The sequence below is a fragment of the Oncorhynchus mykiss genome, chromosome 8 (assembly GCF_057628025.1).
Source record: "Oncorhynchus mykiss isolate SJ-2025 chromosome 8, ASM5762802v1, whole genome shotgun sequence".
NCBI classification, from domain to species: Eukaryota; Metazoa; Chordata; class Actinopteri; order Salmoniformes; family Salmonidae; genus Oncorhynchus; species Oncorhynchus mykiss.
Genome location: NC_143029.1, coordinates 85,187,501 through 85,211,213, shown reverse-complemented (window position 1 = coordinate 85,211,213; position 23,713 = coordinate 85,187,501). Strand labels below are relative to the sequence as shown.

The following is a 23,713-nucleotide window of genomic DNA, read 5'->3' as shown; positions in this document are numbered from 1 at the left end:
TTTGACAAAAGGCCTACTTATAACCTCTCTTAAAACAAATACAGAGAACACGCTTAAAAATACAGATCGAACTTCATTTAGCCAACTCAAATTTCTCAACAGAATTATATAAAACACGTTTTGCATATTTAAATAACTGGTTTAGATTAATAAATAGGTTACAATAATAACAATGATATGCAAAAACAATAAGGATAAAACATTTATTTTTATTTTTTTTATTTCACCTTTATTTAACCAGGTAGGCTAGTTGAGAACAAGTTCTCATTCACAACTGCGGCCTGGCCAAGATAAAGCATAGCAGTGTGAACAGACAACACAGAGTTCCACATGGAGAAAAATGATTATGAATACGAAAATAAATACATTTCTGAAATTGCATCCTACCTTAATAGCGAGTTGCACACTAGTAGCCGGCATTTGGCGGTTTGTGTGGTATGAAAAAAATGTTAATGCTAATGTTTCTGCTAATGTCTTTTATCGTGTAAATGACGTAGATTTGCTTGAAATGCGTTCATAGAATCAACCAATAGGTAGCTAGATCTACGCAAAAAAACCTCGAAGTTTTCAAGTTACGTAGTTGTCATGAAAGCCAGAGAACGCCCCCGTAAGAAGACGGCGCGTGGACAGCAGATATAGGAAGTTACAATTCGACAAGGACGAGAACAACTTGTCTACCGGTACAAGATTTTCGATTACCATTCAAATTGTATTAAATCTCAAGTGTCGAGTTGCTGCCAACTAACTATAAATTATTGTTGCTTTTATGTTGATATTTTACATATTTTTTTTACTTGTCAGTTGCGTATGTGAATATTAGTTGTTTTAAATCAACTTGTTTTGGAATCCTGGTGGGAAAGAAGCCTTCCTTGTTGTCAACTATAGAGCTGTAGAGCATAGAAATGACCGGACCGTAATGTCAGGTGAGGAATAGCATTTGATTAGTATTTATTGTATCACAGGTGTTGAATGTGCTTGGTTGACATATTATGTAGGGAATGGGCTTTAGGGAGCTCGTGTGAAAGTTGTGAGCTCTGTGAGAATACTGAAGTTTATTTATTGGGGAGGTGAAACAGAAGAATTTGGCATTTTTTCCCACCTGTTTTTACAGGCTGAGACAAGACTAGTACGCACTCGCTTCTCTTGGGAACTGGGTTAATTTGTAACTGAGTGTCAACTTTCCCTTTCTCTTCTCTAGACACATTCTCCTGTTAAGCCTCTGCACCTTTATAAAACCCTGAATAGAGTTAGAAAATGTGTCGCATAAATGTGTATATGTCAGCAGAAATATAATAAAAAGTCATATTCACATAACCTTTTTATGTTATTATTTTATGTTTTGTAAAAGCTACGATTGTAGAAAGTGTAATGTTTATCTCTGTCTGTCTATGTCTCTCTCTCTCTCTTTTTCCCTTTTCCCCCCTCATTCGTCTCTCTCGCTCTCGCCTGCTCAGTGGTTGCATGCTGATTGGAGGAGGGCAGTGCCAGTGTCAGCCAGCAGGATGAGTGTGTCTGACGGTGTGACGAGAACAACCAGCTTGGACATGGATCAATTACAGCAACGGCAGACCGTCTTCCTCCAGATCTACCCGCGTCTGCCCCAGGACACAGCTGCATGTTGTACCCTCCAGGTCAGCCCTCGGGCCACGGCCGCTACGGTTATCCAGAACGCAGGGGCCACGCTGGGCCTGGACATGACCCGACACTACGCCCTCTTGGAGGTCAGGCAGGATGGAGGGGCTGAGAGGACGCTAGGGCACTCTGAGATTCCCGTGGACAGGGTGTTGCTGTGGCCCCCAGCTGCCCGGAACCAGCATCCACAGGAGGAGGGGTACTACTTCATCCTGCAAGCCCAAGGAAGTGGAGGGGATCTGGGGTCAGGGACTGGCGGTAGTGAGGTATCTTCATCAGAGGAATATGATGACTTGTGCAGCCTCTCCACCCTGACCGAGGACACTATCCTGGCCGCATTGCGCCAGCGCTTCTACAAACACAACATCTACACGTACGCCAGCGGCATCCTGGTCGCCATTAACCCCTTCAAGTTCCTACCCATCTATAACCCGAAGTATGTCAAAATGTACAACGACCAGCCACTGGGAAAACTGAGCCCTCACATCTTTGCAGTGGCGGACGTGGCGTTCCACACCATGCTGAAGAAGCAGGAGAACCAGTGTGTGGTGATATCAGGGGAGAGCGGATCAGGGAAGACCCAGAGCGCCAACTTCCTGATTCACTGTCTGACGGCGTTGAGCCAGAAGGGCTACAGCAGCGGGGTGGAGAGGACCATATTAGGAGCAGGGCCTGTCCTGGAGGTAAGAGGATATAGAGAGAGAGTGTGTGTGTAACTGACGGTTATGCATGAAGATCGTCATGAAAATAAAATAACTGTCAAAAGCCGATAATCCTTCCCTAATGATAATCCTTCCCTAATAGCGGGAGCGTTTACTAATGATAATCCTTCCCTAATAGCGGGAGTGTTTACTAATGATAATCCTTCCCTAATAGCGGGAGTGTTTACTAATGATAATCCTTCCCTAATAGCGGGAGCGTTTACTAATGATAATCCTTCCCTAATAGCGGGAGTGTTTACTAATGATAATCCTTCCCTAATAGCGGGAGTGTTTCCTAATGATAATCCTTCCCTAATAGTGGGAGCGTTTACTAATGATAATCCTTCCCTAATAGCGGGAGTGTTTACTAATGATAATCCTTCCCTAATAGCGGGAGTGTTTACTAATGATAATCCTTCCCTAATAGCGGGAGTGTTTACTAATGATAATCCTTCCCTAATAGCGGGAGTGTTTACTAATGATAATCCTTCCCTAATAGCGGGAGTGTTTACTAATGATAATCCTTCCCTAATAGCGGGAGCGTTTACTAATGATAATCCTTCCCTAATAGCGGGAGTGTTTACTAATGATAATCCTTCCCTAATAGCGGGAGTGTTTACTAATGATAATCCTTCCCTAATAGCGGGAGTGTTTACTAATGATAATCCTTCCCTAATAGCGGGAGTGTTTACTAATAATAATCCTTCCCTAATAGCGGGAGTGTTTACTAATGATAATCCTTCCCTAATAGCGGGAGCGTTTACTAATGATAATCCTTCCCTAATAGCGGGAGCGTTTACTAATGATTATACGCCGTTGTTTTTGCTCACTTATACAGTGCTTAGTCTGTCTATTAAACATTCTACATCTCCTCCTCTTTCCAACTGGCCTTTGATGCAGGAGCAGTTAATACGCTCGCTGTGCGGGGGAGTAGACCGCTATAGGCTACGGCACTAAAGTAAAAAAAAAAAAAACATTTGTTTGATGTGTGGACTTTTTTGTTAGTTGTTGCTTAAATCTCTTCGCCTCACTTCCTGTTGTGGTGCTGGTGCCTCCTGGAAAGACTGAATATTATCTCTAGTAGCCATGTTAGAGCGGTTGTCATGGTTACTGGGTTGAATGTTGTTGTTTTTTTTCGAGGAGATAGTAAGTCTGACAATCTTTAAAAAAAATGTTTATATAGTTTCTTTATAAAGATACACTTTTATAGTTTCATAATGCTCGATGACCGCATCTATAAGGCGCTATGAATGTTAATAAAGCAGTATAAGACTTCATAATGAGAAGTGTAACTGATCTCGACTCCAGAGAAGAGACCCTGGCCAGACCTGCAGTAGTTTGAGATTATCTTTGGGTGAAAGACTTTCAGATGAGAACTCAGCTGCTATGTGGTAAACCAGGCCACTCTAGAGCAGGCAGGAAGGAGGAAGCCATATACACACATGAACGAAGAGCTACTGTTTGCACCCAAACGTGTGGCCTCGGATTTATTTATTTGCAGTTGGATGTGTCAATGAAAAGCTAGACAAAAACACTACGACTACGTCTCAAACGCCACCCTAGTCCCTAAGTAGTGCACTACTTTTTTTGATAGAGTGCCTTTTGAGACTGTTTTCTATACAGCTGTCAGGGTTAGGAAGCAAAACATTCTCTGCCAAACCTGCATTCCATCTGGTGTGGAGGAATACCAAGTGCAAATGCTTGTGTCCTACCCCACCCCACTCCTTCCCAAGAAGCACTCTGTTCCCGCCCTTACCCAAGGTGCATTGTGATCCCTAGATTCTTTCTTTTATCTCTGTGAACAGGCCCAACAGGTTTTTCTCAGGGTTTTTTCCTGTTTCTTACCCAAACAACAGTCCTCTGTTTTCTCTCTCTCTCTGTGTCTCTGTCTCTCTCTGTCTCGCCCTCGCTCTCTCAGTCGTTATGTGACGTTCATTCTCCGTTGGCAGTCAATGCCAGACGCTGAGGCTTGCATAGCTGCAGGACAAGGGAAGGTCTCTGATTATTTGCGAGAGTATTTTTCAGAGTATTAATTAAGTGCCGTGAGAAGGAAAGGACACAGGAAATAGTTGTAAATTAGTACGTTGTGTGAAGTGAATTTCCCTCCGGTGTAACTGAGAGGACAGTGTGAACAACAACATGCAGTGAAACTACTGACCACTGTAGCGGTCACGAAATTTAGTCAGCCGGAGATTGTCAAGCAAATAACTGTCGGTCTCACACTAATTGACCATTCATTAACATAAACACATTTAGCATCGCCTGGCTTCCACACAACCTACAAGCCATTTAAAAAGAAAAGTTGAATAAATCCATGTAATATAGCCTGGTAGTAGGCTACATGGAATCTATGCACTTAAATAGCGCATGGAGGGCGCTTTCCCCCGTGGTTAATTTTCATGCCAGCCAGGTAGGCTATACACCTGTTATAAATATAAGCAATGTGCTTAATATTAGGAGAGATGATAAATGCATATAGTGGGCCTAGTCTATTGAAAGCTGACGGGATCCTCTTTTTATTAGAGGCCATCACTCTGTTTTCTCCCATAATTGCGTAGCCAATAGAAATGTTGTGCAACATGAGCTCATGGGCTCTCATGAAGTGCTTGATTTACATGTTCCGTTACATTTGTATTGATGTCAGTGATGACAGGGACAATAGAGTGCTGAGTACCAGGCAGTTAGCAATTTTGGTGGGTTTCTAATAACTATCAGCAGCATCAGAGCTTGGAAGAAGCCTAATTACTGTGACTAAACAGTCACATGGAGTTTAACTGCCTTTGTGACTCATGACTGCCGGTGTGGCAGGTAATACAGTCACCGTAACAACCCTAACCCACTGTCTATATGATGTAACCTTACAGAGATAGTTGTGCAAATCCAAGCAGATCCTTGATTGTTGGTCACATTAGCTTGATGTTTTTTTAATTTTTTTTAAAAAATTGTACCTTTTTTATTTAACTAGGCTCATTTAACGTGACTCATGACTGCCGGTGTGGCAGGTAATACAGTCACCGTAACAACCCTAACCCACTGTCTATATGATGTAACCTTACAGAGATAGTTGTGCAAATCCAAGGCTCATTTAACGTGACTCATGACTGCCGGTGTGGCAGGTAATGTGGCAGGTAATAAGAACAAATTCTTATTTACAATGACGGCCTAGGAACGGTGGGTTAACTGCCTTGTTCAGGGGCAGAGCGACAGATTTTTACCTTGTCAGTTCGGGGATTTGAACTTGCAACCTTCCGGTTACTAGTCCAACGCTCTAACCACTAGGCTACCCTGCCGCCTTGACACTCTAACCACTAGGCTACCTGCCGCCTCTACACTCTAACCACTAGGCTACCTGCCGCCTCTACACTCTAACCACTAGGCTACCTGCCGCCTCTACACTCTAACCACCTGCCACCCACTTCTCACAGTGCTCGGGAATAACGGGGAGCCTAGACTATATCAAGTTTTTAATTACTTCTTTACTAAAGGACACGTACGATGCTATATCCTGTGTACCTTCAGGAAGTCAGCAGCACACGAGGTAGTTACTACAGGAACCTCGGTACTGTTTAATGTTTTCAGTTGGTGCCTTTTTTGTCTCTACTCTCTCCGAGTCTAATTAGCCAGTTGCATTACATTATCCATAATCACATGACACTGGATCACTGTATGCACAATGCCCACTCATTAATGATGATGACTGTTGATTAAAACAACTGATATTAAACACTTTTACCATTTTCTCATTGCTCTGACATCTGTACCGTATTCATGAAGTGCTGATCTAGGATCAGGCCCCGCCCCCTGTCCCATGTAATCTTATTCATTATGATCTAAAAGGCTAAACAGATCCTAGATCAGAAATCCTACTCTTAAGACGTTTTTTTGAAAACAGTACTAGATTCTCTGCAGTGTTTTGGACGAACCTCTGGTGTCCTGATGGACTCCCCATGATGAGAGGTAACGCTATGATGGCGGAGAACTAGACTCCCCCCATCTCTCTGAGAGCAAAAAACTACACTCTTCACATGGTTAGGAGACGTAGGCCTCTTCTGCACTGTTCAACCAATCCAGTAATTGTGGAGGAGTTGAGATGGAGCGTCGCCTTGCTAACATCCAAAAGCTGTTTCCCCTGGAAACAGGAACATCTGGTTGCTGGACTGGGCAGAGACAAGATGTTCTGGTTTTCAAGGGAAATGGCTTGTTGATGTTAACAAGGCGACGCTTTTACGCCTGCCTGACAATTCCTGCTTACCATATATACAACAACTCTCTCTAATTACACTCTCTCTCTCTCTCTCTCTCTCTCACACACACATTCACCCTGTCTCTCTGTCTCTCTCTGTCTCTGTTTCTCTCTCTCTCACACACGTTCACCCTGTCTCTCTCTCTCTCTCACACACACGCTCACTCTCTCTCACACACACACGCTCACTCTCTCTCTGTCTCTGTCTCTGTTTCTCTCTCTCTCACACACATTCACCCTGTCTCTCTGTCTCTCTCTGTCTCTGTTTCTCTCTCTCTCACACACATTCACCCTGTCTCTCTGTCTCTCTCTGTCTCTGTCTCTCTCTCTCTCACACACGTTCACCCTGTCTCTCTCTCTCTCTCACACACACGCTCACTCTCTCTCACACACACACGCTCACTCTCTCTCTGTCTCTGTCTCTCTGTGTCTCTCTCTCTCTCTCGCTCTCTCTCACTCACAAACGTTCACCCTGTCTCTCTCTCTCACCTCGTTCACCCTCTCTCTCTCTCTCTCTCTCTCTCACACACGTTCACCCTGTCTCTCTCTCTCTCTCACCTCGTTCACCCTCTCTCTATCTCTCTCCCCGTCTCTCTCTCTGTCTCTCTCTCTCTCTCTCTCTCATACACGCTCACCCTCTCTCAATTCAGTTCAAGTTGCTTTATTGGCATGACGTAACAATGTACATATTGCCAAAGCTGACTTTGGATATTTACAATATAAAAAATAAAAATCAACGGGACAACAGTAACCATACATTCAACAATAACAATGAGCATACAGTAGAGGACATGTGCAGGTTGATTGGTCTGTCAGACACTGTCCCTCATCTTATGTCAGGCAGCAATGTAGTGCACTGCCAACCCACAGCTCTCTGCGTCCTCCCCCAACAGGACGGGTAGCCTGTCCTCATCAGAGAGGTCTTTGAAACCTTGAATAAGGGTTTCAAACTTGGGGAAATGACACTCTCTAATTGTTTTATATTTTTGACATTTTGTCAGGAAATGCAGCTCTGTCTCAGGTTCTGCTGTTGTGCAATGGTTGCACAGCCTTTCCTCTACAGGGAGCCAGGTTTTCCTGTGTCTACCCTTCTCAATGGCAAGGCTGTGCTCGCTGAGCCTGTACTTTGTCAAGGTTTTTCTAAGGTTTTGATCAGTAACCATGGTCAAATATTTAGCCATGGTGTACAGTCGATTTAGGGCCAGATAGCACTGCATTTTGCTTTGTGCTTGTGTTTGTGTTTCGCAATAAGCAATATAGTTTTGTTTTGACTCTGTTGTAATTTGGTTTATACTGATTGATTGGATGTTCTGGTCCTGAGGCTTCAGTGTGTTAGTAGAACAGGTTAGTGAACTCAGCCCCAGGACCAGCTGGATGAGGGGACTGAGGCTTCAGTATGTTAGTAGAACATGTTTGTGAACTCAGCCCCAGGACCAGCTGGATGAGGGGACTGAGGCTTCAGTGTGTTAGTAGAACATGTTTGTGAACTCAGCCCCAGGACCAGCTGGATGAGGGGACTGAGGCTTCAGTATGTTAGTAGAACATGTTTGTGAACTCAGCCCCAGGACCATCTGGATGAGGGGACTGAGGCTTCAGTATGTTAGTAGAACAGGTTTGTGAACTCAGCCCCAGGACCAGCTGGATGAGGGGACTGAGGCTTCAGTATGTTAGTAGAACAGGTTTGTGAACTCAGCCCCAGGACCAGCTGGATGAGGGGACTGAGGCTTCAGTATGTTAGTAGAACAGGTTTGTGAACTCAGCCCCAGGACCAGCTGGATGAGGGTCCTGAGGCTTCAGTGTGTTAGTAGAACAGGTTTGTGAACTCAGCCCCAGGACCAGCTGGATGAGGGTCCTGAGGCTTCAGTGTGTTAGTAGAACAGGTTTGTGAACTCAGCCCCAGGACCAGCTGGATGAGGGTCCTGAGGCTTCAGTGTGTTAGTAGAACAGGTTTGTGAAGTCAGCCCCAGGACCAGCTGGATGAGGGGACTGAGGCTTCAGTATGTTAGTAGAACAGGTTTGTGAACTCAGCCCCAGGACCAGCTGGATGAGGGTCCTGAGGCTTCAGTGTGTTAGTAGAACAGGTTTGTGAAGTCAGCCCCAGGACCAGCTGGATGAGGGGACTGAGGCTTCAGTGTGTTAGTAGAACAGGTTTGTGAACTCAGCCCCAGGACCAGCTGAATGAGGGGACTGAGGCTTCAGTATGTTAGTAGAACATGTTTGTGAACTCAGCCCCAGGACCATCTGGATGAGGGGACTGAGGCTTCAGTATGTTAGTAGAACAGGTTTGTGAACTCAGCCCCAGGACCAGCTGGATGAGGGGACTGAGGCTTCAGTGTGTTAGTAGAACAGATTTGTGAACTCAGCCCCAGGACCAGCTGGATGAGGGGACTGAGGCTTCAGTGTGTTAGTAGAACAGGTTTGTGAAGTCAGCCCCAGGACCAGCTGGATGAGGGGACTGAGGCTTCAGTATGTTAGTAGAACAGGTTTGTGAACTCAGCCCCAGGACCAGCTGGATGAGGGGACTGAGGCTTCAGTGTGTTAGTAGAACAGGTTTGTGAAGTCAGCCCCAGGACCAGCTGGATGAGGGGACTGAGGCTTCAGTATGTTAGTAGAACAGGTTTGTGAACTCAGCCCCAGGACCAGCTGGATGAGGGGACTGAGGCTTCAGTGTGTTAGTAGAACAGGTTTGTGAACTCAGCCCCAGGACCAGCTGGATGAGGGGACTGAGGCTTCAGTGTGTTAGTAGAACAGGTTTGTGAACTCAGCCCCAGGACCAGCTGGATGAGGGGACTGAGGCTTCAGTGTGTTAGTAGAACAGGTTTGTGAAGTCAGCCCCAGGACCAGCTGGATGAGGGGACTCTTTTCTTTTCTCAGCTCTTGCCATTGCAGGGCTTGGTAATGATATGAGAGGGGGTCACTGTATTTTAGATGTTTCCAAAACTTAATTTTTCTTTTTAGAGTTTTTATTATTAGTGGATATTGGCCTAATTCTGCCCTGCATATGTTGTTTGTAGTTTTCCTCTGGACATGTAGGAGAATCTTACAGAACTCTGCATGCAGGGTTTCAATGGGGTGTTTGTCCCATTTGATGAAATCTTGTTTTGCAAGTGGATCCCACACCTCGCTGCCATAAAGTGCAATTGGTTCAATGACATATTCAATTAGTTTTAGCCAAATTTTAATAGGTATTTCAATTTGAATTAGCTTTTTAATGGTGTAGAATGCCCTGCGTGCTTTCTCTCTCAGCTCATTCACTGCCTCATTAAGGTGTCCAGTTGACCTTATTTTTAAACCTAAGTAATTGTAGTGTGTACAGTACTCTATATATTTTGTACCAATTGAGAACTTTGGTCTAATTCCCTGAGATCTGGATCTTCTCTAGAAAATCATTATTTTAGTATTTTTGGGGTTTACTGCCAGGGCCCAGGTCTGGCAGTACTGCTCTAGCAGGTCCAGGCTCTGCTGTAGGCCATGTGCTGTGGGGGTTTACTGCCAGGGCCCAGGTCTGGCAGTACTGCTCTAGCAGGTCCAGGCTCTGCTGTAGGCCATGTGCTGTGGGGGTTTACTGCCAGGGCCCAGGTCTGGCAGTACTGCTCTAGCAGGTCCAGGCTCTGCTGTAGGCCATGTGCTGTGGGGGTTTACTGCCAGGGCCCAGGTCTGGTAGTACTGCTCTAGCAGGTCCAGGCTCTGCTGTAGGCCATGTGCTGTGGGGGTTTACTGCCAGGGCCCAGGTCTGGCAGTACTGCTCTAGCAGGTCCAGGCTCTGCTGTAGGCCATGTGCTGTGGGGGTTTACTGCCAGGGCCCAGGTCTGACAGTACTGCTCTAGCAGGTCCAGGCTCTGCTGTAGGCCATGTGCTGTGGGGGTTTACTACCAGGGCCCAGGTCTGGCAGTACTGCTCTAGCAGGTCCAGGCTCTGCTGTAGGCCATGTGCTGTGGGTGACAGCAGGCATAGGTCATCTGCGAAGAGTAGGCATTTAACCTCTGAATTGTGGAGACTAACACCAGGGGCTGAGGATTTATCTAGAATAGTGGCCAATTCATTAATGTAAATATTGAAGTGTGCAGGGTTCAGATTGCAACCCTGGCGAAGGCCCCGCACCTGGTTAAAGAATTCTGTTATTTTCTTACCAATTTTAATGCTGCACGTATTGCCAGTATACATTGATTTAATTATGTCATATGTTTTACCCCCTACACCACTTTCAATAACTTTGTAGAGCAGTCCTGTATGCCAACTAGAATCAAATACTTTTTGGAAGTTGATAAAGCAAGTGTATATTTTGGTGGACATGTTTATCTATCAGGGTGTGTAGGGTGTAAATATGATCAGTTGTGAGATGTTTTGGTATAAATCCAACTTGGCTTTTACTCAAGACATTGTGTTTATTAAGGAAGATTAGAACTCTTACATTTTATAATACTACAGAAAACCTTCCCCATGTTACTGTTCACAGCCTCTGGAATTGTTAGGGTCAAATTTGTCTCTGTTCTTAAAGATTGGGGTTCCAGATGTCAGGGAATTAACCTACACTCAGGATCAAATTAAACAGTTTTAATATAGCCAATTGAAATTTTGCACTAGTGAATTTGAGCATCTCATTTAGGATGCCATCAGGTCCACATGCCTTTTTAAATTTGAGAGCCTGAGGTTTCTTATTGAGCTCCTGGTCAGTAATAGTTTAGTTTCTTATTGAGCTCCTGGTCAGTAATAGTTTAGTTTCTTATTGAGCTCCTGGTCAGTAATAGTTTAGTTTCTTATTGAGCTCCTGGTCAGTAATAGTTTAGGTTCTTATTGAGCTCCTGGTCAGTAATAGTTTAGTTTCTTATTGAGCTCCTGGTCAGTAATAGTTTAGTTTCTTATTGAGCTCCTGGTCAGTAATAGTTTAGTTTCTTATTGAGCTCCTGGTCAGTAATAGTTTAGTTTCTTATTGAGCTCCTGGTCAGTAATAGTTTAGTTTCTTATTGAGCTCCTGGTCAGTAATAGTTTAGTTTCTTATTGAGCTCCTGGTCAGTAATAGTTTAGTTTCTTATTGAGCTCCTGGTCAGTAATAGTTTAGTTTCTTATTGAGCTCCTGGTCAGTAATTGGGGAGTGCAGTGGATTTTGATTGTCCTTTTATAGCTTTTCCTAACCCATTGAACTGCTCATGAATGTGGCGTTGTTCTGCGTTTGTGTCAATTTGAACAGTGTTGTAGAATGTTTTAAAAGGGGTTGTCCATATGTCACCATTTTGTATCGCTAATTCCTCTTGTTTTTTTTTTGTTTTTTCCAATTTTGACAGAAGTTGTGTGTTTATGGACTCCTCAATTAGTGTCAGCTGCATGCTGTTGTACTGTGCTTTTTTGGTTCTGAGTGTTACGTTTATAGAGATTTAAAGTCTCACAGTAATTCACCATTATTTGGGTATCTGTGCTTTTGGTTGGATAGTGTTCTAAGTTTTTTCCTTATAATTTTACCATCTGCATCAAACCAGTTGTCATCTGTGGTCTTTTATTATTATTATTTTTAAATCAATTTCAATTGTGTATCTTTTGCCGTTTGCCTGAATATATAGTTGATGTTTTGTACTGCCAGATTGATGCCTTCTTCACTGTGAGTGAATGTGGTCTCCAGAAAGTTATCTAAGACTGTTTGGATATTTTGGTTACTGGTTGCTTTCTGGTTTTCTTCTGTGCTGTTTTGGGCCCATCTGTGTGAATGTCTGATGTTGTACAGCTTCCCCTTGTGTGGTCGTTAGATCAGGTAGTGTTCCTGTGCGTGCGTTTGTGTCTCCACAGATGAGCACATTTCCCTGGGCCTGGAAATGGCACGTCTCTTCCTCAAGGGTGGGGAAGATCTCCTCTGAGTAATATGGAGATTCTGAGGGGGGGGGGGGGAATCTCCTCTGAGTAATATGGAGATTCTGAGGGGGGGGGGGGGGGGGGGGGGGAGATCTCCTCTGAGTAATATGGAGATTCGGAGGGGGGGGATGATCTCCTCTGAGTAATATGGGGATTCTGAGGGGGGGGGGGGGGATATCTCCTCTGAGTAATATGGGGATTCTGAGGGGGGGGGGGAGATCTCCTCTGAGTAATATGGAGATTCGGAGGGGGGGATGATCTCCTCTGAGTAATATGGGGATTCTGAGGGGGGGGGGGAGATCTCCTCTGAGTAATATGGAGATTCTGAGGGGGGGGGGGGGGGAAATCTCCTCTGAGTAATATGGGGATTCTGAGGGGGGGGGGGGATATCTCCTCTGAGTAATATGGGGATTCTGAGGGGGGGGGGGGATATCTCCTCTGAGTAATATGGGGATTCTGAGGGGGGGGGGGGGAGATCTCCTCTGAGTAATATGGGGATTCTGAGGGGGGGGGGGGGAGAGATCTCCTCTGAGTAATATGGGGATTCTGAGGGGGGGGGATATCTCCTCTGAGTAATATGGGGATTCGGAGGGGGGGATGATCTCCTCTGAGTAATATGGAGATTCTGAGGGGGGGGGGGGGGATGATCTCCTCTGAGTAATATGGGGATTCTGAGGGGGGGGGGGATATCTCCTCTGAGTAATATGGGGATTCTGAGGGGGGGGGGGATATCTCCTCTGAGTAATATGGGGATTCTGAGGGGGGGGGGGATATCTCCTCTGAGTAATATGGGGATTCTGAGGGGGGGGGGGATATCTCCTCTGAGTAATATGGGGATTCTGAGGGGGGATGATCTCCTCTGAGTAATATGGGGATTCTGAGGGGGGGGGGGATATCTCCTCTGAGTAATATGGGGATTCGGAGGGGGGGATGATCTCCTCTGAGTAATATGGGGATTCTGAGGGGGGGGGGGGATATCTCCTCTGAGTAATATGGGGATTCTGAGGGGGGGGGGAGATCTCCTCTGAGTAATATGGAGATTCTGAGGGGGGGATGATCTCCTCTGAGTAATATGGGGATTCGGAGGGGGGGATGATCTCCTCTGAGTAATATGGAGATTCTGAGGGGGGGGGGGATATCTCCTCTGAGTAATATGGGGATTCTGAGGGGGGGGGGGGGATATCTCCTCTGAGTAATATGGGGATTCTGAGGGGGGATATCTCCTCTGAGTAATATGGGGATTCGGAGGGGGGGATGATCTCCTCTGAGTAATATGGGGATTCTGAGGGGGGGGGGGATGATCTCCTCTGAGTAATATGGAGATTCTGAGGGGGGGGGGGATATCTCCTCTGAGTAATATGGGGATTCTGAGGGGGGGATATCTCCTCTGAGTAATATGGGGATTCGGAGGGGGGGATATCTCCTCTGAGTAATATGGGGATTCTGAGGGGGGGATGATCTCCTCTGAGTAATATGGGGATTCTGAGGGGGGGATGATCTCCTCTGAGTAATATGGGGATTCGGAGGGGGGATATATATCGCCCAAAGGACCACATCTTTTTCTGCCAATACAAGTAATTTTTTCAGTTTTAACCAAATGTGATATTTGCCAATTTTGAGGGGATCAATTAGATGTTGTAGTTCGGATTTGTACCAAATGATCAGTCCTCCAGAGTCTCTGCCTCTATTGACAGAGCTGTGTTTCTGTGATGGCATAATTACCTGTGGGACAGTGAGTGACAATGTCAACCTTACACCATGTCTCCTGCAGAATGATGACGTCAACATCTTTAAGATGTGTGTTGAACTCCAGTGCTAAACTCTTCAGTCCAAAGGTTGAAGAGTTTAGGGTTTAGGCCCTGATAGTGATTTCATGTTGCAAAAAGAAAGAATAGCAGTCAGAAATACAGTAACTACTAACTAATAAGTTGTTAAGAGATAAACAGGATAACAGCTAACATTCTTTCTGTTTATATATATATATATATATATATATATATATAAATATTCCTATTCATTGAACAAGTAAATTCTAGTACAATAGGTGTGTGTGTGTGTTTAGTACAGATCTATTGGAGGAGCTGTTTAATCTCACTTAATCTCTCTCTCTCCCTCACACACGTTCTCCCTCTCTCTGTCCCTCACACACGTTCTCCCTCTCTCTGTCCCTCACACACGTTCTCCCTCTCTCTGTCCCTCACACACGCTCTCCCTCTCTCTGTCCCTCACACACGCTCACCCTCTCTCTCCCTCACACACGCACACCCTCTCTCTCTCTCACACACACGCACACCCTCTCTCTCTCACACACGCACACCCTCTCTCTCTCACACACGCACACCCTCTCTCTCTCTCCCACACGCTCACCCTCTCTCTCTCTCCCTCACACACACGCACACCCTCTCTCTCTCTCTCACACACGCTCACCTGCTCTCTCTCGCACGCTCTCTCTCGCACGCTCTCTCGCACGCTCTCTCTCGCACGCTCTCTCTCTCATGCACGCTCTCTCTCTCTCTCACACACGCTCACCCCCTCTCTCTGTCTCTTATTTCTCTCTTGATCTATTTGGCTCTCTGCCACATTTATTGGTGGAAAGTAGAATTTGTGTTTGAAAAATTTGAAAGATGAAGATAACATGCTTTTTACTGCACTATGGAGAGGAGAAGATAGCATGCTGTTTACTGCACTATAGAGAAAGTATCATGAATGAGAGTTTGTGGTTGAATTGCGGCAATTGATTTGTGAGCGCAAAACCTTGTGGATCGCCCAGGAAATGTTACTCTTCTAATCATAGATGTCGATCAGGAAATGTTACTCTTCTAATCATAGATGTCGATCAGGATTATGTTGTATTTCCTTGTTTATTGAAGGGGGTTATCTGTTCGCCTCGTGATGGAAATTTGACTGTCAAACAGTGGGTGCATTCAAGCACATGGTTAGTTCAAGGTACTGCTACAGAATTTGTTTTTTCCATTTATATTTTGAGGTTGGGCGTCACCCTGTTAGACAGTAGGTGTTACACCTCTGCTGATTGCCAACTCATTAGTCAGAAGGTGTTTCACCTGTGCTGGCCCAAGTGCTATTTAAGAGTGGTTGGCCCAGTGTTCCAGTTGTCTTGATGTGGAAGGTTAACACCTTTAGTTGGGGCGCACTATTTGATAAAGCATGTTTTTTGTTAAAGAAATAAAAAAATATATGTTCTTCCCTGTTTTTGTTTACTCCACCTTTTGGTTTGCTTCCTGTCTTTTAAATTTGGTTTGCCTCTTTTTTGGGCATATTTTGTGTGCGCTCATGGTGGGTGTCCTTAAGTCCCAGGCTGCAATTCAATCTCATAAAAGACACACTTACCCTCGCCTTATGCCCTTAGGGGAATCCCCGCCGCCATCTTGGAGGGCGGTCCAAATGACTAGCCAAGCAAGGGAAGTTTTCAACATAAGACCCTTTTTAGACGAGTTTGCGCGTGTACAATTATGTTCACTCCGGGGCCTGAAACTCCCCATAATTCAACTTGTGACGATTGTACATCCTCTTAAGAAAAATCCACCAAAACTTTAAAACAAGGGAGAAGTCAACATACAAGTGTAAGTAAAAACAAATGTAAAAAGGTTAGAAATTGTGCTACTAATGCACATGACGGCACAAACACGTCTCATAAATGTGATGTTTTTGTTTGGTTATCTTCTGGAAATTGTAAAAAATAAAACATTTTACTTCATAAGTTCCAGCTAGGCAGGCTAATGCTAGTTAAGTTCCAGCTAGGCAAGCTAATGTTAGTTAAGTTCCAGCTAGGCAGGCTAATGTTAGTTAGCTAATTAATTTGCTAGCTATCATACAGTAGGCCTATATTAATAATTGTGTAGTTAATAAGTAGACATGCAATCATAATTGACAGTAGTGCATATAAAGCACCCACAAGCTACCAGTGGCTGAAAACAATCATCACGGGATGAACGAGTGACGAATTTCCGAGCAGTCCGTTTACAAGTAATTCTGTCCTCCCTCGCCCTGCAAGTGTATACTCGTCAGAAGTCATGATATGTCTACTTCATTTGAGGGGATAGGGTGTGTCTTTTTTAAGTGTTTGGACTGCAGCCTAGTTGTTATTGCTAGTCAACTTTCAGTGGACACCCCCAAGAGTGTCTTTCAGAACCCCTCCTAAAACCCCACCTGTTTTGATTTGGTTGTAGTTAGTAACTCTTTGTTAGTTTCCTCTTTTGTTTTGGTTCCTTGCTGGGGAACGTAATACCAGCACAGGTGAAATGCCTTCCAACTAACGAGATGACAAGCCAGCACAGGTGAAATGCCTTCCGACTAACGAGATGACAAGCCAGCACAGGTGAAATGCCTTCCAACTAACGAGATGACAAGCCAGCACAGGTGAAATGCCTTCCGACTAACGAGATGACAAGCCAGCACAGGTGTAACACATACTTTCTAATGAAGTTACACCAATCAGTGCACCTAATGTCCAACCTCGCAATATAAATGGAAAAACCAAAGCCTGTAACAGTACAGGGTATATGGAAGTAGTATATTCCCAGAAGGGACTTACAAACTCCCAGAAGGGACTTACAAATGTCCCTCTTTTCAAAGATAATTTGTAAAAATCCAAATAACTTCATAGCTCTTCATTGTAAAGGTTTTTAACACTGTTTCCCATGCTTGTTCAATGAACTATAAACATTTAATCTACATGCACCTGTGGAACGAGCGCTAAGACACTAACAGTTTACAGACGGTAGGCATTTAAGGTCACAGTTATGAAAACTTAGGACACTAAAGAGGCCTTTCTACTGACTCTGAAAAACACCAAAAGAAAGATGCCCAGGGTCCCTGCTCATCTGCGTAAACGTGCCTTAGGCATGCTGCAAGGAAGCATGAGTACTGCAGATGTGGCCAGGGAAATAAATTGCAATGTCTGAACTGTGAGACGCCTAAGACAGCGCTACAGGGAGACGGGACAGACAGCTGATCGTCCTTGCAGTGGCAGACCACGTGTACCAACACCTACACAGGATTGGTACATCAGAACATCACACCTGCGGGACAGGTACAGGATGGCACAACAACTGCCCGAGTTACACTCAATCAATCAATCAAATTTATTTTATATAGCCCTTCGTACATCAGCTGATATCTCAAAGTGCTGTACAGAAACCCAGCCTAAAACCCCAAACAGCAAGCAATGCAGGTGAAGAAGCACGGTGGCTAGGAAAAACTCCCTAGAAAGGCCAAAACCTAGGAAGAAACCTAGAGAGGAACCAGGCTATGTGGGGTGGCCAGTCCTCTTCTGGCTGTGCCGGGTGGAGATTATAACAAAACATGGTCAAGATGTTCAAATGTTCATAAATGACCAGCATGGTCGAATAATAATAAGGCAGAATAGTTGAAACTGGAGCAGCAGCACAGTCAGGTGGACTGGGGACAGCAAGGAGTCATCATGTCAGGTATTCCTGGGGCATGGTCCTAGGGCTCAGGTCCTCCGAGAGAGAGAAAGAAAGAGAGAATTAGAGAGAGCATATGTGGGATGGCCAGTCCTCTTCTGGCTGTGCCGGGTGGAGATTATAACAGAACATGGCCAAGATGTTCAAATGTTCATAAATGATCAGCATGGTCGAATAATAATAAGGCAGAACAGTTGAAACTGGAGCAGCAGCACAGCCAGGTGGACTGGGGACAGCAAGGAGTCATCATGTCAGGTAGTCCTGGGGCATGGTCCTAGGGCTCAGGTCCTCCGAGAGAGAGAAAGAGAGAAGGAGAGAATTAGAGAACGCACACTTAGATTCACACACCAGGAATGCACAATCCCTCCAGTGCTCAGACTATTAAAAATAGGCTGAGAGATGCTGGACTGAGGGCTTGTAGGCCTGTTGTAAGGCAGGTCCTCACCAGACATCACTGGCAACATTGTCGCCTATGGGCACAAACCCACCGTCGCTGGACCAGACAAGACTGGCAAAAAGTGCTCTTCACTGACGAGTTGCGGTTTTGTCTCACCAGGGGTGATGGTCGGATTCACGTTTATTGTCGATGGAATGAGCGTTCCACCGAGGCCTGTACTCTGGAGCGGGATCAATTTGGAGGTGGAGGGTCCGTCATGGTCTGGGGCCATGTGTCACAGCATCATCGGACTGAGCTTGTTGTCATTGCAGGTAATCTCAACTCTGTGCATTACAGGGAAGACATCCTCCTCCCTCATGTGGTACCCTTCCTGCAGGCTCATCCTGACATGACCCTCCAGCATGACAATGCCACCAGCCATACTGCTCGTTCTGTGCAAGACAGGTGGCCACACCAGATACTGACTGTTACTTTTGATTTTGACCCCCCCCCCCCCCCCCCCCCCCCCTTTGTTCAGGGACACATTATTCAATTTCTGTTTGTCACATGTCTGTGGAACTTGTTCAGTTTATGTCTCAGTTGTTGAATCTTGTTATGGTCATACAAATATTTACACATGTTAAGTTTGCTGAAAATAAACACAGTTGACAGTGAGAGGACGTTTCTTTTTTTTGCTGAGTTTATGTATACTGAACAAAAATATAAACACAACTTGCAACAATTTCTGAGTTACAGTATATATACAGTATATATACAGTTACAGTACTGTTACAGTGAATATATACTGTAAGGAAATCAGTCAATATAAATATTCATGATGCCCTAATCTATGGATTTCACATGGGTGAGCCTGGGTGGGCATAGGCCCATCCACTGGGGAGCCAGGCCCATCCACTGGGGAGCCAGGCCCATTCACTGGGGAGCCAGGCCCATTCACTGGGGAGACAGGCCCATTCATTCACTGGGGAGACAGGCCCATTCACTGGGGAGCCAGGACCCAGCCAGTCACAATATATTTTTCCCCACAAAAGGGCTTTATTATAGGCAGAAAGTGTTCTCTGTTTCAACAGCTGTCTGGGTGGCTGGTCTCAGACGATCCCGCAGGTGAAGAAGCCGGATGTAGAGGTCCTGGGCTGGCATGGTTACACGTGGTCTTTGGTTGTGAGGCAGGTTGGACTGCATACTGAGTTTGTACACATCTGGAGGAGAGGCATACTTATACCTCAGTAAATTCATCAGGCTTACACTGTCACGAGATACTAGGAGTGGTGGGTGGAATCAGGCGCAGAGAGCAGGGTTCAGTAGAGTGTCAATTTATTCTCCGGCGCACAAAACAGTCACGCCAACACACAGGGCACATACAATTTACCAGCCCAAAACACAGGACCAAAATAGTCCGGAGGATACATACACGAAAAAACCACCATACAACAGAGTAACAAAAACAATCCCGCACAAAACAAGGGCGGGACAACCTACTATATATAAGGACGCTAATTAAACCAGAATACACACAGGTGAAACTAATAAGACAAAACCAACAGACAAACAAAAAAAGGGATCGGTAGTGGCTAGTAGGACGGTGACCACGACCGCCGAGCACCGCCCGAACAGGCAGGGGAGCCAACTTCGGCGGAAGTCGTGACATACACCATGTTTCAGTCCAATCACATCAAGATTATGATCAGTGATTTGTTCATTGACTTCCTTGGAAGTGAGGGTTCTAACATTAAATAACCCTATTTTGCAATATGTGAGATATTATCACAATCTCTTCCACAGAGATTGCTAAGGCGAACACCAACATGTTTAGTTTTTCCCAACCTAGATCGAGGCACAGACATGGTCTCAATGGGGGGAAAACTGAGCTATCTACACTGACTGTGCCAGGGGCAGACTCCACTAACAGCCTGCTGCCTGGCCTGCACCCTATCTCATTGTGAAGCTAGAGGACTTAGGTTTGAAATGACGGAGCTCTTTCTTTCAAACTTTGTATACGAACATATACATCTCTCCTAATATGCATGGGACTACTTTGGAACAGATTTCCAACATGTAAATCACTTGGAGCTGATTTTCTGGTGTTTTTACAGTCTTTTATGTCCGCCAATAAAAAAAAAGTGTTCGCCAAATAATATCACCCGCATGCCGAATTCAGACCGCAGGCCGCCAGTTGGAGAACTGAAGTGTGTGCTAGGAGAATACGTATAATAAAGTAAAGATTCACCCATTTTGAATGTTTGCTTTTTATATTGTTTTTGTGCATCTCTGATCGATGTTCTACCGATTTTTTTTTTTATTCAATTTTTTATTTATATATATATATATATATATACACAGTGCCTTGCGAAAGTATTCGGCCCCCTTGAACTTTGCGACCTTTTGCCACATTTCAGGCTTCAAACATAAAGATATAAAACTGCATTTTTTTGTGAAGAATCAACAACAAGTGGGACACAATCATGAAGTGGAACGACATTTATTGGATATTTCAAACTTTTTTAACAAATCAAAAACTGAAAAATTGGGCGTGCAAAATTATTCAGCCCCTTTACTTTCAGTGCAGCAAACTCTCTCCAGAAGTTCAGTGAGGATCTCTGAATGATCCAATGTTGACCTAAATGACTAATGATGATAAATACAATCCACCTGTGTGTAATCAAGTCTCCGTATAAATGCACCTGCACTGTGATAGTCTCAGAGGTCCGTTAAAAGCGCAGAGAGCATCATGAAGAACAAGGAACACACTAGGCAGTTCCGAGATACTGTTGTGAAGAAGTTTAAAGCCGGATTTGGATACAAAAAGATTTCCCAAGCTTTAAACATCCCAAGGAGCACTGTGCAAGCGACAATATTGCAATGGAAGGAGTATCAGACCACTGCAAATCTACCAAGACCTGGCCGTCCCTCTAAACTTTCAGCTCATACAAGGAGAAGACTGATCAGAGATGCAGCCAAGAGGCCCATGATCACTCTGGATCTACAGCTGAGGTGGGAGACTCTGTCCATAGGACAACAATCAGTCGTATATTGCACAAATCTGGCCTTTGTGGAAGAGTGGCAAGAAAGCCATTTCTTAAAGATATCCATAAAAAGTGTTGTTTAAAGTTTGCCACAAGCCACCTGGGAGACACACCAAACATGTGGAAGAAGGTGCTCTGGTCAGATGAAACCAAAATTGAACTTTTTGGCAACAATGCAAAACGTAAAAGCAACACAGCTGAACACACCATCCCCACTGTCAAACATGGTGGTGGCAGCATCATGGTTTGGGCCTGCTTTTCTTCAGCAGGGACAGGGAAGATGGTTACAATTGATGGGAAGATGGATGGAGCCAAATACAGGACCATTCTGGAAGAAAACCTGATGGAGTCTGCAAAAGACCTGAGACTGGGACGGAGATTTGTCTTCCAACAAGACAATGATCCAAAACATAAAGCAAAATCTACAATGGAATGGTTCAAAAATAAACATATCCAGGTGTTAGAATGGCCAAGTCAAAGTCCAGACCTGAATCCAATCGAGAATCTGTGGAAAGAACTGAAAACTGCTGTTCACAAATGCTCTCCATCCAACCTCACTGAGCTCGAGCTGTTTTGCAAGGAGGAATGGGAAAAAATTTCAGTCTCTCGATGTGCAAAACTGATAGAGACATACCCCAAGCGACTTACAGCTGTAATCGCAGCAAAAGGTGGCGCTACAAAGTATTAACTTAAGGGGGCTGAATAATTTTGCACGCCCAATTTTTCAGTTTTTGATTTGTTAAAAAAGTTTGAAATATCCAATAAATGTCGTTCCACTTCATGATTGTGTCCCACTTGTTGTTGATTCTTCACAAAAAAATACAGTTTTATATCTTTATGTTTGAAGCCTGAAATGTGGCAAAAGGTTGCAAAGTTCAAGGGGGCCGAATACTTTCGCAAGGCACTGTGTATATATATATATTTTTTTTTTTTCTTTTCTTCCCAGGGTCAGTTCATGTTATGTGTATCTGAGCTAGTGCAGTTCATGTTATGTGTATCTGAGCTAGTGCAGTTCATGTTATGTGTATCTGAGCTAGTGCCGTTCATGTTATGTGTATCTGAGCTAGTGCCGTTCATGTTATGTGTATCTGAGCTAGTGCCGTTCATGTTGTGTGTATCTGAGCTAGTGCCGTTCATGTTATGTGTATCTGAGCTAGTGCCGTTCATGTTATGTGTATCTGAGCTATTGCCGTTCATGTTATGTGTATCTGAGCTAGTGCCGTTCATGTTATGTGTATCTGAGCTAGTGCCGTTCATGTTATGTGTATCTGAGCTAGTGCCGTTCATGTTATGTGTATCTGAGCTATTGCCGTTCCAGCAGGAAGAAATGAGTCCGGTATGACGTTGTGCGACGACCCTCCCACTCTGTCTGCCGTATTCTCTCTTTGTTCTTGTTTCCTTATTAGGATGCCGGTGGGCGGAGTTGGGAGGTTCGTCAGCTACATGGGAAACACCTGGGCCCGGTGTGTCCCAGGATAAATACACCACTTCCCCATTCATGGAGGAGACTCTCTCCATGCAGACACCTCTACAGATTTTGTTTGTGTTTCTTGGTGGCCTTTTGGTTGTTTGCTTTGGCACCTTTTCAACACCCTGCATTCTCACATTCATGCATGCCAAAACACTCACTTACACTACTGATTACACACACACCATTGTATATTGTACTTAGTTTACTTTATTTAATAAATATATATTTTGTTACTTATCGCCACGTTGTCTCCCTTTTTGTTACGGGCTTTGAGCCAGCTCGTGACAGTAGCATTGCGAAAACGCCGCTCTCACTACATTGGAAGTTAATAGGAATACGGCTTTTAGAAGGCAGAAAAATGATCATGTCAGATTTCAATACTGGCCAAGTCATAAAGCTGGAGGTTGTCTTCTCCATATAAACATATTTTGTTTATATATTCCTACCTCAAGAAATGTTTTTTTTAAGTTAACAGAGGGTCTAACACATTTCTCTTATTTGTCTGCCTCTTCAGTCCAGGGTGCATTGCATGGTAACCGTTGTAAATGTCAGACCCCACTCTGTGAGGCACATCGAATGGTGAGATTGTAGACTCCTGATAGTTTGTTTAGGCGATTTTTACAGCTTTCTAGCTACTTCATATTACTGATGTTGACTTTAGTATTATTGTGTGTAGCTCGCTAGCCAGGAAGCCCATAGAGCATTGCATTGTGGGTTTTGTAGTCGACTTGAGCTGCAACAGATTTCCACCATTTTCACATGTTGCTAACAACTTTATTATAACGACATAATTAAACATTTGTTGTTGTTCTAACATTTTTTATGTAACACTAAATTATAGGAATGAGTGGTTTTGGATGGATCCTTTTTTCTTAGAACTGGTATTTCAGGCCTTGTGATTGATAATTGAACAGGATGTGAATTGGCTTGTTCTCATTGGCTGATGCATGATGGGAATTGG

At 44.5% G+C, this 23,713-nt stretch overlaps 1 protein-coding gene across 3 annotated transcripts in view; it reads left to right on the top strand.

Annotated features, from left to right (window-relative positions):
* Positions 1-579: 579 nt before the first annotated feature.
* LOC110530783 (unconventional myosin-IXb) overlaps positions 580-23,713 on the top strand; it is an 85,216-nt gene continuing 62,082 nt past the window's right edge. The window contains exons 1-3 of one of the 3 annotated variants that reach the window (XM_090182861.1): positions 587-680; positions 802-923; positions 1,455-2,315. In XM_090182861.1, the coding sequence (XP_090038987.1) occupies positions 1,503-2,315 (813 nt within the window). In that variant the 5' untranslated portion in view covers positions 587-680; positions 802-923; positions 1,455-1,502. Of the gene's footprint in view, positions 924-1,454; positions 2,316-23,713 lie in introns of all 3 variants that reach the window. The other 2 variants (XM_090182862.1, XM_090182863.1) reach the window with 2 other exon arrangements.